The following is a 17349-nucleotide window of genomic DNA, read 5'->3' on the forward strand; positions in this document are numbered from 1 at the left end:
ATGAACATCTGCCATTAACTGTTTGGTCTTCATAAACTCTAGTAAAATAACTCAATATCAAACAGATATAATAATAAAATTGCCAACCAAATCTGTGGACACCAACACAATATTATTCAACAGCACATACAATGTACTAGCAAACAACATTTATAGTCGTTTCCATTTACATCTTGACATCTCGAAGGGTTCCACAAATACGATAATTACAATAAATAAAAGGCTTTAACTTAACTGATTTTACCACCTCAAATACGCATCATTTGAAAGATTCTCTTACAAATGTGACTTTGGATTGAGCATCCCAGCACAAAATCCTACATGCCCGATGTGGATAATGACACCCCTTTGCCGTGTGCAGTGCCTGAAGAGTGGCTGTACTTGGAACTCCCAGAAGAAAGCGAAGAACCCTTCCTAAAGTATCCGCAGAACGCAGACCGGAACTTCTTCAGGCTCACCAAGTAGATAAGTGGCTTACCACTTCCTAGTACTAACAACGTGCAACGGAGCGTGAAGTTGATATCCTTGAGGTCATTGCGGCCGAGGAGGTTCACGTGAAGGTCGAGAATGGAAAGGATGAAGAACGGCGTCCAGATGACCATGAACAGGAGTCCCGTCATGTTGAAGGTCTGGGAGATCTGTTGGTTTAGCATCGCGACGCTTGACGCGCGTTCTAGATTCAGTTGCGACAACATTAACATGTGGCGTCGGATGAATATCTCGCAACGTATTAGACAGTAGAGTATAACCACCATCGGTATGGCGTAGCCGGCAATAAACTGGACAACTGTAAGTGCTATGTATCCTGCAGCCTCTATTCCAATGGGTTTACAGGCGTAGTTTACAATCACTGACGTGTTTGTTTCTGGGATGAATTTCGTGATTATTTTTTCGTCGAAAAGAAACATTCTAGGAGCACTCAATATCATCGATGCAACCCATGTTATAACTAAGAACGCGAAACCATGTTCCTTTTTGAACTGGCGACTGCTTGTACTGATGAAACGGCCCATTCTATCGACGCAAAGGAAAACCAAACTAAATATCTGATTCAAATTCGCCATCATCGTGAGCGTTTTGAAGAGCTTGCAGGCTAGGCCACCTGTGTTCCATGAGTACGCTGGGTTAAGAAGATTCAGCAAGTAGAAGTTGTTTGAAAACAGGCAAACAAAAATATCGCAAACGCAAATGTTCACCATGACGACGAGCGATAGTGAAGCGAGGCGAAACTTTTTCACGAAAATGGCGATCGTGAAACTATTCAGGACGACGAATGCCGTGGAAAGTATCGGTGACAGGGCGATGAACGCTATGTGTGCCGGAAGTCGGACCCCCATCGCGGATCTGCAAACACAACGGTAGTATTCTAAACCAATGCAAAATTTGCTATCAATTTTTTCGCATACAGTAGTTGCCTGTTCGACATAGAAACAAGTGTAAACTCTTGATAACGGGAAATAGTATTACTACTCAATACACGAACCTATTTTAGCTCGTTAGATTCCTTAAGAAAGAGTCGAGGCATTGCCAAAGCCCTGGTTCTGGTCGGTGTGCAAATACTATAACCTTGGCCAAGATACTGAAATGATACACACAAAAGACATCACACTCTTGTAAAGTAATGCTCATAACGCTGGCTTACTTATTGAGTGATGCCCCTTATTCGACTTAAAACAACAGTAAACCGTATAAAAAGCTTACAGTACGTGCTTAAAGCACATCTTGATTAGCGATGAAACGAACTACATTTTTTCCGACGGATTAAATTCCATCCAGATATTCGCCATCCTTCTACAAACGCCGGGGACTTCATATAACTTCCACGTGCATGATGTTATCCGTGCGCCAAAATGGCAAGTGGGAAATACAAAAGCATAGGTTAGAGTTGATTAAGTAATTTCTTCGTGAATATTAAAGTAACCAAAGGTAACGGAGCAATGCGACTCCAAAATTGTCAATATTTGCAAGATATTGTGACGTCACACAAAAATGGTTCTGAGGAAGGGGCGCATGTCATAAGGTTTCGCCCCTAAGTGTCGCCCCTCTTACGTCAAATCCTGGATACGCTCCTGACTAGTTACAATGTACGTCAAATATAACATATATTGCAAGAATCTGATAATAACATCTGCCATTTTACACAGTTTCAAAAAATATATTTTATTTTGCACCAGTCAATTGTAACCACGCCCCCCCCCCCAGTAAACCGGGGATAACGGGGGAAATGTGTCGTGTTTTCATCTTGCTGGTGGCTTCGCAGTGCCGAGTAAATGCGATGGTTTTGTTTTCGCGCCGAAAATAATGGGGAATGGATGGGCCGTGGCTTTGGTACATTAAAATAGGCCTTACATAGGATGTCCTCGGGCATTTGGCGGGGATTTTACATGGGATTGGCTGGACCGAAAGTCCCGCTATTTCCCGGACCTCGGGGGTGGGGGGCGTGGTAGCAATTGACTGGTGCATTAGCTCTATTCGCATTGAACAATTTCTTTCTAGTTTGTTCATTTTTGGATATCTGTGAAAGTATGGTTTAATTTTTTTGCTATCGCTCACTGTCAAAAATAAGTCACTCGAAAAAAAATGGAATTCGTCAACAAGTTTGTTGCATTTTTGACATTTCCTTTCATTGACTGGTGTTCTGTTCTAATTATTTGTTTCAGACAGTTGGTAGGCTGTGCTTTTAGTTCTTAACTTTATGAGTCAGTGGATACAGGAATTTCTTTGGAGTTGAGTGAATATACTTTTACTGCACGAAAAATGATTTATTCAAAAGCGAAACATGCACTCTAATAATTTATTAAATATTGAACTAAACTTATTGAACTAAAAGTATAAAAAAAATACCCAGTATAGCGACGGCATTGCCAATTTCGCGCGCGAAATATCACGCAGACGACTTCAACGCGGAAATGACGTCAGAAATTATCAAAAATGACCATTCTTTAATTTCACATTAAACTTTTAATATCTGTCCTAAACAGGGTTATTGTTGGGCCACAAAAGAGGCCCTCTAGGAGTTTTGACTACCTAATGAGGCAGTATTGCATTTTAAGAACGGCGCGGTGACAAACGAAACTCTTGGAAGTGTTAAAGATGCTATATGGGCGGTACAAATTGATCGTCTTTTCGGTGCAATGTGGTGTAACATGAACCATCTCGCTTAGTTAATTTGCTCTGTTACAGTAGCACACCTCTTTAAGGCTTCCTTAATTCAACCAAAGACATGTGGCGCGTTCAAATCGCAACAGAAAACAAATCTCAGCCAAAGGTAGCATTCATATACTGAAATTACTTCGCATTAACTTGAAAAATACTTTTGATATTTATAAGCATTTTCTTAAGCGTTTTCTTAAGCATGTTCTTAAATTTAAAAACATCTATCAATATCATGTTCTTACACATGTTCTTAGTTTAGTTTTCCGGTCCTAAAATGATATAAAATTTATAAACGAAAAAAGGCACTTACCTACTGCAGCGAAAATGACGTTGATCGGGTGACTTGAACGTTTCGTGTTCGCGCGCCCTCTATTACTTCATCAGTGGATATTCTTTTACGCTGCGAAGCATTTAATATGAACTGTTTATGCTGTTGTATACCAATTTTCCGGACATAAATTCAAACAATTCCACCTTAAATACTTGTCAGTATTTTAATAATCGACAAGAAAAAATAAGGATAAAACAAATAACGTTCCGCGTCGCAGGAAATTGGCACTTAAAACTTTGACAAATATTTTCAGGAGTGGCATTCTACAAATGTTGACTTATCGAATAAGTTAACACTTTATTTTATTATTTTATTTTAAGATGTCGTTTCACAAGAAGTTTGTTAATATGTTGTGACAAATCGTCGACTTATTTTTATAATGTTCTTTCTGGCATTTTTTTTCTTTTTCGTAAGTTTTCATTTTCAATGCAAACTTGTTGTAGATCAAACAAATGTTATGTTACTGGGCAATATGGAAATAAAAGTGTGGAAAGTTAATTTTGATAAACAAATTATGTAAAGACCGAGTCAGAAACTGACCAACTTTTTTATATAGAAGTGTATATATTATATGGAGGATAATTGTTTGTTTTAGAATAAGATCGTTATATCTTTCACATAGTTACCACCAAAATGTATTCACTATTGATGGTCACGAGATTAAATATAATTTTATATCTTCCACTGAAACAAATAAATAATATTATCATTAAATGCCTAAAATTAGAATTAAAGGTAATTTAATTAACTTCTTTACAAAAAGGCGCCAATTTGTATGCGCACGTAACGTCAGGGAACCGAGAGCGGGCTTAAATTTCAAAACAGTTAAAAAAACAGTTAAATACGGTGAAATATCAGTTTTATTTCACTGATAAATCTCTATAAACCGCCGGAAAGCATATAATATACACTTACGAATAAAATACATCCCTCGTAAATAAATACATTCGAACCCCGTTGGCTCGATTTTGCCTTGCTCAATTTCTTCGTTGTCTCGAAATGGGTGTAAATGAACGTTTGTTTTTTGTTACTAGAATTCCCGCTTGGCTCGAATTTCTCCAGGCTGAGAGTTCAAGCCAATGGAGGTTCGGCTGTATGAACATAAAATATGTGGAACCAGTTTATACTTGTCCCTCGTGCATGTATGCGGCTTTCCAATATCATGCATGTAAACAGTATGTACGTCAAACTATTCGACTTCACTTTTTTTGCTTGTACATGTATATACATTGGCAATTTTTTCTGTTATAATCCGTGTTTTATATTACTTTCACGTTGACCACTATCACTCAAGTGTATGTTATGCTGAAATAATTTTGTCCTGGGCCGAAAGTCTGTAGTAAATAAATGCATTTAATTGAATTCCTTGCATTGAATTGAATTAAATTGAATTGCATTGAATTGAATTGAGTATTGCATTGCATAGCATTGAATTGGGTTCAAAGAGATTCCAGCCGCTTGAAAGCTTAAATTGTACATGTTCATGAAACTTAGACTTAAATTATTTCTATTCGTCAGTTCAATACTGACAAGTTGACAACCAAGCTTATATAGATGTTTATATGCATGTATTTTTTCACATAACGAGTTATATTTTATAATATAGAATACATCAACTATACGCTTCAAGGTAACATTTGCTCGTGACAGCTCAGGGATCCCAAGCCTGAAATGTCGTCTTCGAACGTGTGAACAAATCAGTTGATAATCAATTATTGTGAACAGTTTGATAAAGTTCCATGCCAACACTGCCGCGCCATGCGGTAAAATCTGGTGGCGTTGGTGTTAATTATATCTGCGTCATTGTAGTACATAAGTACATAGTATTAGATATTGTATATACTGAAAAATAACCAGTCTAGGAACATAGTTTTATAGTTTATAGCAAGCCATCTTGTCCATAAGACGACTATGTAAAAAGTCACTTTTCTAGCGGCATTGAAACATGGTGATTAGCTTAACTTAGTAGTCAACTTGAATGTCCATAAGACGAATATTAACAGTCACTTTACTAGGTATTGGTCATGGTGGCTACCTTAAATAGTTAGCTTGAATATCCATGAGATGACTATTTTCTGGGCTTTAATTCTTGGCAACTTGCTTCAACCTTTTAACAATGGTAGAAAATGTTTAATTAAAAATTGCCTAATCCTCAGAACATGATTATCTTAATGATTTTGGCCCAGTAGGAATTCTGAGACAAAAGATCTCAGTAAGGCATTTTCAGCAAGGTGCCAAACTAATTCCCAATCTACAATGATCAATTATGTGCATATAGTTTTAGATACACGGCTTCATAGTATTCTATTTTACAACAACATAAATTACTATGAATTGATACATAAATAAAGATACGTTACGCTGATGAATGCAAACACCGTTCAGCTGCCAAACAGAAGCAAACGAAGTTTACGCTGCCGAAATAAAAGCAAACACCGTTTAGGCTGCCGAAACAAAGCAAACAGAGTTGACGCTGGTGAATAAAAGCAAACACCGTTTAGGCTGCCGAAACAAAGCAAACACAATTGACGCTGACGAAGAAAACAAACACCGTTTACGCAGCCGAACAAAATCTAACAATGTTTACGCTGTCGAACAAAAGGAAATGCAGTATACTGCCAAACAATAACAACCAGAGTTTACGCTTCTCATTAAAAGAAATGACAGTTTACGCTGGTGAATAAAAACAGACAACGTTTACGCTGTCGAACCCAGTTTAACGCAGTGTACGCTGCCGATCAATAGCAAACACAGATTACGCCAGCGATCAAAAAACAAACACCGTTTACGCTGCCGAAACAAAAGAAATGACCACGCTGTCAAATAAAAAAAAGACAGTTTACGCTGCCGAACAAAAGCAAGCAAGGTTTACGCTGCCGATCAAAAGCAAATACAGTTTACGCAGACGAACAAAAACAAAGACAGTCTACGATGCCGAACAAAAACAAACAATGTTTACACAAAAGCAAAGACAGTTTACGCATTTATTTATTCAAAGATTTTCAGTAAAAGAACTATTTTAACTTTATCTCGCATTTTTTAAGTACTACATACTGTCATATTCATACTGTATTGCTATATTGTAATAATTATGTTTAACTTTCTCAACTTATAACTTTATGTTACTAAATTATGTATAGTGACTGTGATACAACTACGGCAATATTTATTTTAATGCATAAAGACTAACTTTTAATATATTTGTACGATTACAGCTATATTATTACTTAAATATGCAATGCCTCCTTATGCCAAGCCACCAAAACAAAGGACCACAACGTAAATAAGAGTTTTCGCTTTTTTGTGTCATCCTTGGTTTGGTGTACCTGTCATGGCTATTGAAAATATCATGTATGTATAATGTTATTTACTATACATGTTGTTTATTTTAAATGTCCATGTATGTACATTCCTTACTGAAATAGATATATCTATCTATATCTTCCAGCACCCATCTTCCCGAAGGACACGTTTTGTAAATGGTCCCTGAAAAAGCCGTAGTAGACGCATGGTGTTAATGCTGCAATCAAAAGCATAATTAGTTTTTCTAAAATATTCCGCTATTTCCTTCGGCACACAATCATGCCACGTATTACACACATTCATGATGCACCCGTATTTTTATATATAAGACATGGCCCCAATTTCTCGAAACATCTTAAGTCTCCTAGCTATAACAGGATCAAGCTCAGCACACTATTTTTGATTTGGTAAAGATTGTGTAATATTCTCGTTTTAAAGAGTCAATTTGAGGCTTATAAAGGAAAAGGTATTTGAGATAAATAAGGAAACAATTTTTTGTTTTATAAAATCATATTTAAGTAAGTGTTTTGCTACATGAAATAAGATACTTACATTATGTAAGTTAGTTAGGCCTAAGATTTTTTGAGAAATTGGTGCCTGATCCAAGATTGGCGTAAAAACGAAAACAACTTAAATGTTCGACTGTTGAACATTGTAGTTCTGCCCTAAGAAAAATTGATAGAAATATTTTATCTTCGATATCGACATAAACATGTTTTCTTTGACTTAGGACTACTAAAAAAATCATTCTCTCAGTTTAAACAAAAAATGCGAATCGAAGCCTCCAATAATGCAATTTTAAAAAGACCGCGGCATGTTTTTTTTTTCATTTAATTAACGTGTTTGTTTTTCCCTGAGTCCATACTGCACTGGTTCGCCGTAGACTGATTTCGTTCTTCATGTACATGCACATGTACCTATCATTGGTCAATATATAAATATTTTTTTTTTTTTTTTTTTTTTTTACAGAACAGAAAATTTATTTTGACTTAAGCATATAAACAGCTCATCGTCACATTACACAACATACACAATACGCATACACATACAAATAAATAATACATAGATGAATAAATGCATGAATTATTCAATTTCTATATATATGGTGATAGAGAAAAAACAACAACAACAAAACAACAACAACAGCTTTCATCGCGCCTATAGATACCTGTGAGAGTGTTCACTCCCTACTCTCCATAGAGGAACGTTTAGGCAAATGTTAGGCAAGGGTACTTTAAAAGAATACAGTGGTTTGATCACTAAATAGTTATCAGCGCAAAGATAACAGTACAAATACAACTAATCTTAAGACCTTACAAAACACATGGGATAACATCCAGTACAAGGATATAAATATTTCTAGAAAAAGCATATATGTATTCAAACATAATCATTTCTTTCTTTGAAAGCTTTTAAACAATAAATAGCTAGTTTAACCAGAAGAGGTTTATTATCTGTTTGCAGTAAGGTAATAAATTTTTCCATACTAGGATGTCTTGAATAGTAATTTGGCAAATACCTTCTACGAATTTCAGCATATAGTGGACATCTTAAAACGAAATGGTACTCGTCTTCTATATCGTTAAGGTTGCAATAGGTACATTTTCTATCATGTCTTGCAATACCATTATGTCGGCCAACTTCAATATTTAACCTATGGGAAGACAGCCGTAATTGTGCAAGCACTTGTCTGTATTTGATATTGTCTAATAGAGAAATATAATTAGAAACTTGGTAATTACATTTAAATTTTTTATATATATTTAATGAACTACAGCTATCCATACCCACTCTCCATTCTGAGATATAAATATCTCGTAATCTATTTCTAAGCAGAGGTACAAATGCAGACATATTCACTGATTCGGGGAATAACCAAACATCATTAAAACCTGAGCGTTGTAATACATCTCGAACATTCGAGGCCCAATTTATGACAACAGGATTTAGTTCTACTTCACTCACTTCCTTTAAAATGATAGTTCTTAAAATACAATTCTTAGATTTGCATGTAAACAATTTAACAAAGTATTTAATGCATCGCATGTATCTTTCAATATACAATGGGAACCGGCCCAGCTCGCTATATAGAGAAAGAGTATTTGTCGACCTTTTCACTTTGAGGATCCATTTACAAAACCTTTTTTGCACTCTTTCCAAACATTCATACTTACCAAATCCCCATACCTCCGATCCATAATTAAGTATAGACATAACATATGCATCAAACAGATTAAAAAGAATATGGACAGGGGCGAGTGTATCTTTTATAACCGCAAATAGACTATTCATAGACCTTATAGCTTTGCCAGCTAAAGTTTTAGCTGCTTGAGCAAATGAGCCACCAGATGAGAAAACAACACCAAGATAATTGAAGGAATTTACGATTTCTACAACAACACCTTTATATTTCCATTCAACATTTTGCGACAATCTACCGCCTTTTCTAAATACAACTATTTTAGTTTTTTCAATATTTACAGTGAGATTCCAGCGATCACAGTATGTTTGTAAGTTATCTAATGACGTCTGAAGGCCTTCTTTCGACTCTGACATTAACACAGCATCGTCTGCAAACAACAACATAAAGATATTTATTTCATCGAGAGAGATCCCGGCATAAGTTCCTTGTTGCATATGTAACTCTATATCATTTAAAAACAGAGAGAAACAAATCGGGGAAGTTATTTCCCCTTGAAATAATCCGACATTACTATCGAAGAAATCAGACAATGTCCCAACATGTTTAACACAAAGCTTCACTTCCTCGTACATTGAGCGTAAAAGGGCCAGTAATTTACCATCGACGCCGGATTTTATTAGTTTATACCATAGCCTGCTCCTACTTATACTGTCATACGCCTTTTTAAAGTCCACAAAACAACAATACAACTTCTTTTTAGAGTTTAACTGTCTTTGAATCAATGATTGTAATATAAATATGGGATCTACTGTACTACAATTGTTCTTAAAACCAAATTGTGCATCCGTGAGAACATCGTACTCCATCGCCCATTTCTTAATCCTCTCATTTAATATACCGGTGAACAACTTTGCAAAGCAACTGATCAGTGTAATCCCCCTGTAGTTGTTAGGGTCCGAAAGGTCTCCTTTCTTATATATGAACTGGTCCTTTTAAAAATACCGTTTTCCAATTATTTCCATAGCAATCCCGAAATAAATCCATTTGTGTTTATAAAAACTATAAAAATAGATATATATCTTTTCAAATTTAGTCGGTCAATAGCTATTCATAGCTAATGTTTTCTCTGTTATGTCATACCGACTGAAAATAAAATTTGATTTGATTTGATTTGATTTGAACAAATGTACGTTATTGTTTGCCATTGAGCAGACAGGGGAGCTCACTGTGTGCAATAATGTTTAAAACTGATATCGAAACAGCACCGGGAACCGGCCTTCACGTTGAAGAACGTCCTTGAAGAAGCAAAAATGTCGGCAGGGTTTTTAACTGCCGAGCTTCTTTCACATCAACAGAAGGTTTTACGGTTGTATAAGAAGGCATTGCGTCAGACGATAGGACAGAATGGCCGAAACTTGTAATTGCTTATATTTCATGTGTTTGTGTCTATTAATGAAGCCAATGGAGACGATTTGTGACCAATATGGGTTACAGAACACTAAGTTGTTTTGTTGATTTGTATAATTTTAAAATGTAGCTGGCTAAATACGTAGAATGGCAACTTTTGGCATATATCTTCGGAGAGAGGGGTTCTAGTAGTGCTGTGTGAGAGCCTGCTTAAAGTTTAATATTGTATTTGCGTGCACGACATTCTTTTAATGTGGTTCCAATTTATGCACCAGTCAATTGAAACCACGGCCCACCCAGGTCCGGGGGGATAGCGTGGGAAATGGGCCGTGTTTTTACTTTCCTTGTGGGCCCGCAGGGTTTTTGTCTTGGCACCAAATTTTGCGGAGATTGGGCCTTATATAGAGTCTCTGGGGTGCGGGGGCATTTGGCGGGGGTTTTACCATCAGTTTGTCCTCGCAGAGCAGGGATTTTACCTGGGGTTGGCTAGACCAAAAGTCAAAGTCGCCGCTATTCCCTGGACCTGGGGGGGGGCGTGGTTACAATTGACTGGTGCATTACAACACAAAAAAATGTTAATATTTTTCATTGTGAGCAAAAGGATTGCTTTATGGACATACGGTTTAGGAGCATGTCTATCTATTAAATTTGAAGTTAAAAAATCAGTGTATGCTTTTGATTTTATGCAGCTTTTATTTAGAGTTTTTTGTCCCTAATGTCTAACATGGGTTTGTGCAAAATACAATTGGATTGAGTTGTTCCACTTGGCATAATTGTTTTTTGTGTCAGTCAACTTTCGTTTTATTGCAAAGGTAAACAATGTGTTTTAACACATTAAATGCTTGTTTAGTGCAAAATAACTTTTCACTTACATGGTAAAATATGAATATTAACCTTTATGATCAATTTCAACCATAAAATACTTTAATTAATACAATTTCAATACTTTTCAAACACCCCAGGTTTTTGCACAAACCTGTTTAGACGTTAGGGATTGGAAGAATCCCGTATAACACCAGTGGTCGAAATTAACACAAGCCCGCAAGCCCTTCACTGGTAAGATGTCTTCCAGGCTTGCTCAAATTCTGAATTTTATCTAGCAGGGCTTGTTCAAAAATTTGATTTCAAACTAAAATATATGAATTTGGGCTTGTTCATCCAAAAGTCTAATTTCAATGACTGTAATGCGTCTACTATTTTAGACTACAGTACACTCCTTGCGGAACTACCATTTTCCTTGGTAAATCAAGAGAGTTTAAAAATTTATTGCGAACATCTGCCAAGTACATAACCTGCTTCCCTCGCTAAAATCGGCTGAATTTCGCTGAGTTGCTGGTTTCTGCGGAGAGTTTTATTGCCAGGTTTTATTGCAAACGTTGTCAAAGCTGCTCTGAGTGATAACTCAATAATGCCTGGACCAATGGTCATTTTACTTGTCATGGAGGCTGGGCCTGATGAGTAGATGACCCCTACTGATTTACGGGTCAAATGTCAAGGTCACAGTGACCTTGAATGTGAAAAGGGTGCCCTAGTGATAACTCATCATTGTGCCCATGGCCCCAAAACTTGACTTTGAGATTGAGCCTGACCAGTATATGACCCCTTTTGATTTTATGGGTAAAAGGTCAAGTTCACAGTGACCTTGAACATGGAAAGCTTGTTGGTGTGATAACTTGACAATGCCTACAAAATGACCCTTAAACTTGTAATTTAGGTTGAGTGTGGTCAGAAGATGACACATATGGATTTTGAGGTAATGGAGTCAAAGGTCAAGGTCACAACTTATTTTAGTCATAAAAAATTATGGCATATCTATTTATTTCCTGCTGCTAAGAGGATACATTTTTATCTGCATATATATATTAGGGATGCAAACGAATGGCAAAATTGATATTTGAATATTCGGTAATTCTTTCGATCGAATATTCGAATACCAAAATGATCCTTTAAGAATTGTAGTAAACTAATATTCACTAACGTAATAGCCAGGGCCCTGTTACCCTTATTTGTCGTATGCGGTACACGCGACGGACACTTATTGTTACACAAATTAGCCTCTGAATTTCCCCATTTTCAGAATATATCCCAAGAAAAAGCGATATATTTTAAATAAGAAAACTATATCAATTCCTCTGCATTCACTGTTGTAAACAATGCAAAAATAAGATCTGGTAATTTAGTTTTTCCCGGTTTAATAAATGACGATAAGCACCAATGTGGTACTTGCAGCCTCGTTCTGGGATTGATGTTTATGAAATATATTTATAGAAAATGACACCAACCATGGCCAAACGTCGATTTTTAATGATGTATTGTACAACAATACAGGACATATATCCTTAAACGTTAAACCATATAGTTACTTTTCAAGGCAAGACCGTTGTATCGAAACATGGAAAACAGTTTAAAGCACATAACTAGCACATGTCCTTCCAATCATCAAGACGATTTGCGCAATATCGCCAAGCTTAATTAGCAGTGAAGACAACACATTGGTATAAAGGTCGATCTTAAATGTTCCCGAAATAATTGGGATGTGTTTGATGTCGCTCGTCTTACAGCCAGTAAATGCAACATTACGGGGACTGTTTATAGTTCCCGATGATATATCCGATATGACGCGTGTATAATGTCATCAGGTTCACACCTCTGGCATTATGGGTCCATCGTTGTAAAAACAAGACAGACGAAGATGACAGTTGTAGGCAAAAAGTTTATTAATTTATTAATTCAACAAAAAACATTGAATATTTGAATACAGATTTTGACATTCGAATACCAAACGTTCGATCAAATATTCGAATATTTGTTTGCATCCCTAATATATTTCAGTCATCATCTGAACATGATTAAAACCTGTACCTACTATTCTTACACTATGAATGGTCATAATCTTAAAACTGCCTCATAGGCATCAAATGTCAATGACAAATTAGCTGTCATATAGGTCCATGTATATTTCATTCAATTGTCCAAAATATTCCTGACAACATGGCTGTCAGGGGGAGCATAATGTTTCAATGGTATTATTCTTGACCGACTTGTCTGGATCAGTGACCACTATTCAAACTCATATGTGCAAAGACAGGGAATCGAACCCCGGTCACTTAGGTGAGTAGCAAGTACACGTCCTCCTAACAGACAACCTAGTGTAAAGGCAGGGTTGCCATCAATCCCATTATGATATATGCAGTTTAAAAAACTAATTTTTCTATTTACTTTAATTTGTTTCTTATGGCATTTCAGACTCGACCAAAGGTACAACTGCTTACTGGTGCGACAACGATTTGAGAAAAACAGAAATATGTCTCAGATAGAAGCACAGACTGCTCTGGCTGACGGAGAAGAGGAATGCTATAAATATACAAACCCTTCTCCTTTATGTTGTAAGAGCTTAAATATCTTGTTGAATCTGCCATATAGCTTAATTGCTATTTAGCTCGACTATTTGTGAATAAGGAGAACTATACTACTCACCCAGCGTTGCAGTCATTCCTTGGTTAAGGTTTTGCATGTCAGCACAGTTTAGTCATTATCCCAGCAAATGCATGGTGGATCATTGAATCTTTAGATACATGTATGTATTTCCAACTATCCAACCTACTTAATAAATCAAGTCAGATAACACTTACTTTAATGCAAATTATGGGCCTTTAGTTGACTTAGAAAATCTGGTGATGGTTTTGCATGTAAACACACATAGGTTAATATCGCACCAAATTCTTGATGTATTCATTTAGACTGTCCACAATGGTATTCAGCTGACCAACAGACTTTAATAACCAAGTTAATTCTTATGATTGAGCTTTATTATCCAACATATAAATTCTAGTTACGGTTTAGCATTTTATCTAATTTTAAAGTCATCCAGTCAAGGTTTTTTTTTTTTTTAAATTTGCAAACAGCAGAATAGTTGAGCACAATGTCACTGTGACAGCTCTTTTTATACATTGTTCTAGGTCATCATTTCTTGGTGGTTTTGGTCTTGATATTGCCTTTTGATAACCCCACTCTTTTGTTGTGCAATTGGGAACTTTGATGTACATTGACAACTATAGTTTGAATAATGCCCCTTGCTTTTGTGATAAAGGTGGGCCTTTTGTCTTGTATGGATTCAGTTCTATACCTTTTCTTTTTTTTCAAAGAAAACAAAATTGAGCTATGGTAAAAGCAGTTGTGTACGAATGTCGTTATGCAAAAACTTGATTCTAACTCGTTCAAGATATTTATATGAAACTTGTTACACATTTCACCTAAGGCAATACACACCTGTGAAGCAAGGCCCATAACTCCGGCATCAATAATTGTTGAGATATGCCCCTTTTTTAGCGAGAGTATTCAAAGAATAAGGAGAGCTATCCTAGTCACCCGAGCGTCGGCGTAACCACTTATGTTAAAGTTTTTGTAAGAGTTTTTGTACCACCTCTAATATTTTCAAAGTCCATTGCCATATGGCTTTGAAACTTTGCACACTTGTTCACCATCATGCCCCCAACCTATACACGGGAGGAGGTAACTTTATCAAGCATTTTAACAAAATTATGCCCCTTTTTCGACTTAGAATTTATGTTAAAGTTTGCGTACCACCTCAAATATTTTCAAAATCCATTGACATCTGGCTTTGAAACTTTGCACACTTGTTCACCATCATGCCCCCAACCTGTACACAGGAGGAGGTAACTCTATCAAGCATTTTGACAAAATTATGCCCCTTTTTCAACTTAGAATTTACGTTAAAGTTTGCGTACCACCTCAAATATTTTCAAAGTCCATTGACATCTGGCTTTGAAACTTAGCACGCTTGTTCACCGTCATGCCCCCAACCTGTACACAGGAGGAGGTAACTCTATCACGCATTTTGACAAAATAATGCCCCTTTTACGACTTAGAATTTATGTTAAAGTTTGCGTACCACAAATATTTTCAAATTAAATTTATATAAATTTCTCAGCACACCATGTTTTGCATTGAAATCTAATTTCAAAGTGATCCATGCATGTTTCGCCAAAACTTTTCAATCCATACACCAAAAAGCGGCGTAGTAGTCGAGCGCGCTGTCTCTGTGACAGCTCTTGTTTGACTGTTAAATTGAAAATATTGGCACTAGCTCTGCAGCACTCTTGTTTCATTAGATATACATGTTGTTTAGTATTCATTGCTTACTAGTCTATATCACAATTTGTCAACTCCTCTTTCTCGACTAATCAAAATTATGAATATGTTTATGTGCAAATTGTGAAATATACATACAAGAAATTGAACTGTGATGTTGTATTGTATTCTTTTCAGTTCCCAATAGTGTTGGGGGCACGGCCTATATGCGTTATCCTCCTAAACAGGATGCCGTAAGTGTTTACTGTTAAATAATCGGGGCTTTTTTTACCAGTTAAGGGGAAGACAAATTGAGGTCAAAATTTATTGTACTCACTACTGAGAAAGTGGACCCGGTTCAATTCTGTCTATCCCCAGAGTATTTTTTCTACAGGAAAACATCTGGTACCTTACAAAACCAATAAAATTGCGTCATTAATTTTTCATGATAACGAGATTTTCATAGCAAATTCACCCACAGTACACAATAAAGCATAGAGAAGTGTGGCAATGGGAGAATCCGACAATATACTAAAGTGTTCCTTAAAGTGGTCTACTGTACATGTTAACATTTTTGCCTACTTTCAGATGATCGATATGTGGCATCCATTCGAAAAGGCCCAGTTCCCGCACTACTTTGCAGTAAGGGATATTCGAAAGAGGGAACACTTAGAACGATATGACAAAATGGTGGAGGAATACAATAAAAAACAGAAAGAAGGCGTCGAAGTTTAGAAGATCATTTTTCTTTGACAAATACTATGTATTTATTCTCTGAGACCTAATGTTATTTTATCTTGACATATGCTTGCATATGTGTGATAGTACAAAGCGATAAACTTGTGAAAGATCTTTTAGGAGTTTCATAAATGTTTTGGGTTCTGCTACATTATCTATCTCTTAGTTCAGTTTGATGTGTGTTTTTGGCACTGAAAAATAAAATGTATTATGGTTGGTTCTGGTCTTTATTCTATATTATATACTATTCAAATTAGGGACCTCCTGTTATATATTTTTCATATAAAATATATTACATATATAGGAAACATTAATTGCTAGTTTATTCTGTATCAAAAGTTGTTAGACACAGCGACTATTTAGCCAAAAAGTAAATATCAAGTATAATGAAGTCAAAGAATGACATCAAACAAATATCATTGTAGTATATAATATCACAATTTGGCAATAATTTTTAAGAACCTTTGTCGTACATATGATATAGTTGACAGGAAATAAAGCTAAACATTGAAGCTTTGTACTCCTTAGTTAATGGTACTCCTATTATGGCCCTTGAAATTATCAAGTGATAATTGCATTTAAGTGAATTTCTGGTAACAATCTAGTTATTCTTTACGAAATTCTTTGGAATATAGTAGGTAGCTATGTATCAGTATCTATAGCCAGTCAATATCTACAGCATCAGTTACCTATATGAAGACATGGTAGGAGTTGTCAAAGGTGGTCTATAGCTATGTTTGAGAAATCTTCCTGTACAACTGTACATCATCATGCAGGGTTATTGTAGAATATTTCTAAAAGAAGGGCTGTCAAGGTGGAGAAAGGGCCACAACTCTAGAATGAATAACATTTTTGTATGATCTGGCTGCTTAGACTGTACCATGCAAATAGTTCCATAAAAAGGTATAGCAAGGACATTTAACTCCAGAGTGAAAAGTTTGATCTGGCTGGTTATGAGTCATTTTGTTATAGATATACAAAAAGGTAGAGAAATTGCTACAACTCAGTGAATAGTGTGATCTGGCTGGTTGCGGGCCATGTCTGTAGTACTATAATACAGTAGAGCAAGGGCATCAACTCTTGAGGGAATAGTGTGATCCGGCTGGTTACGGGCCATGTCTATAGTACTATAATACAGCAGAGCAAGGGCATCAACTCTTGAGGGAATAGTGTGATCTGG

General features: G+C 36.1%; 2 protein-coding genes across 2 annotated transcripts; one reads left to right on the forward strand and one right to left on the reverse strand.

Moving 5' to 3' along the window:
- Window positions 1-317: 317 nt before the first annotated feature.
- Window positions 318-1337, reverse strand: LOC128237647 (mesotocin receptor-like). Its single transcript, XM_052953239.1, has one exon. The coding sequence runs from the start codon at window positions 1335-1337 to the stop codon at window positions 318-320; it is 1020 nt and encodes a 339-aa protein (XP_052809199.1).
- Window positions 1338-10203: 8866 nt separating this feature from the next.
- LOC128239076 (NADH dehydrogenase [ubiquinone] 1 beta subcomplex subunit 9-like) lies at window positions 10204-16385 on the forward strand. Its single transcript, XM_052955528.1, has 4 exons — window positions 10204-10350; window positions 13587-13726; window positions 15630-15685; window positions 16020-16385. Exons 1-4 carry the CDS (start codon window positions 10244-10246, stop codon window positions 16164-16166), a joined length of 450 nt encoding a protein of 149 aa, XP_052811488.1. The 5' UTR covers window positions 10204-10243; the 3' UTR covers window positions 16167-16385.
- Window positions 16386-17349: the final 964 nt, after the last annotated feature.

The sequence above is a fragment of the Mya arenaria genome, chromosome 6 (genome assembly GCF_026914265.1).
Source record: "Mya arenaria isolate MELC-2E11 chromosome 6, ASM2691426v1".
In the NCBI taxonomy this organism is placed as follows: domain Eukaryota; kingdom Metazoa; phylum Mollusca; class Bivalvia; order Myida; family Myidae; genus Mya; species Mya arenaria.

Bases quoted from the DNA above. Each gene is read 5' to 3' on its own strand.
- LOC128239076 (XM_052955528.1), top strand. From the start codon at position 10,244: ATGTCGGCAGGGTTTTTAACTGCCGAGCTTCTTTCACATCAACAGAAG. The intron at 10,351-13,586 runs GTAATTGCTTAT...ATGGCATTTCAG, and splicing joins GGACAGAATGGCCGAAACTT to ACTCGACCAAAGGTACAACT. The intron at 13,727-15,629 runs GTAAGAGCTTAA...TATTCTTTTCAG, and splicing joins AAACCCTTCTCCTTTATGTT to TTCCCAATAGTGTTGGGGGC.
- LOC128237647 (XM_052953239.1), bottom strand. From the start codon at position 1,337: ATGGGGGTCCGACTTCCGGCACACATAGCGTTCATCGCCCTGTCACCG.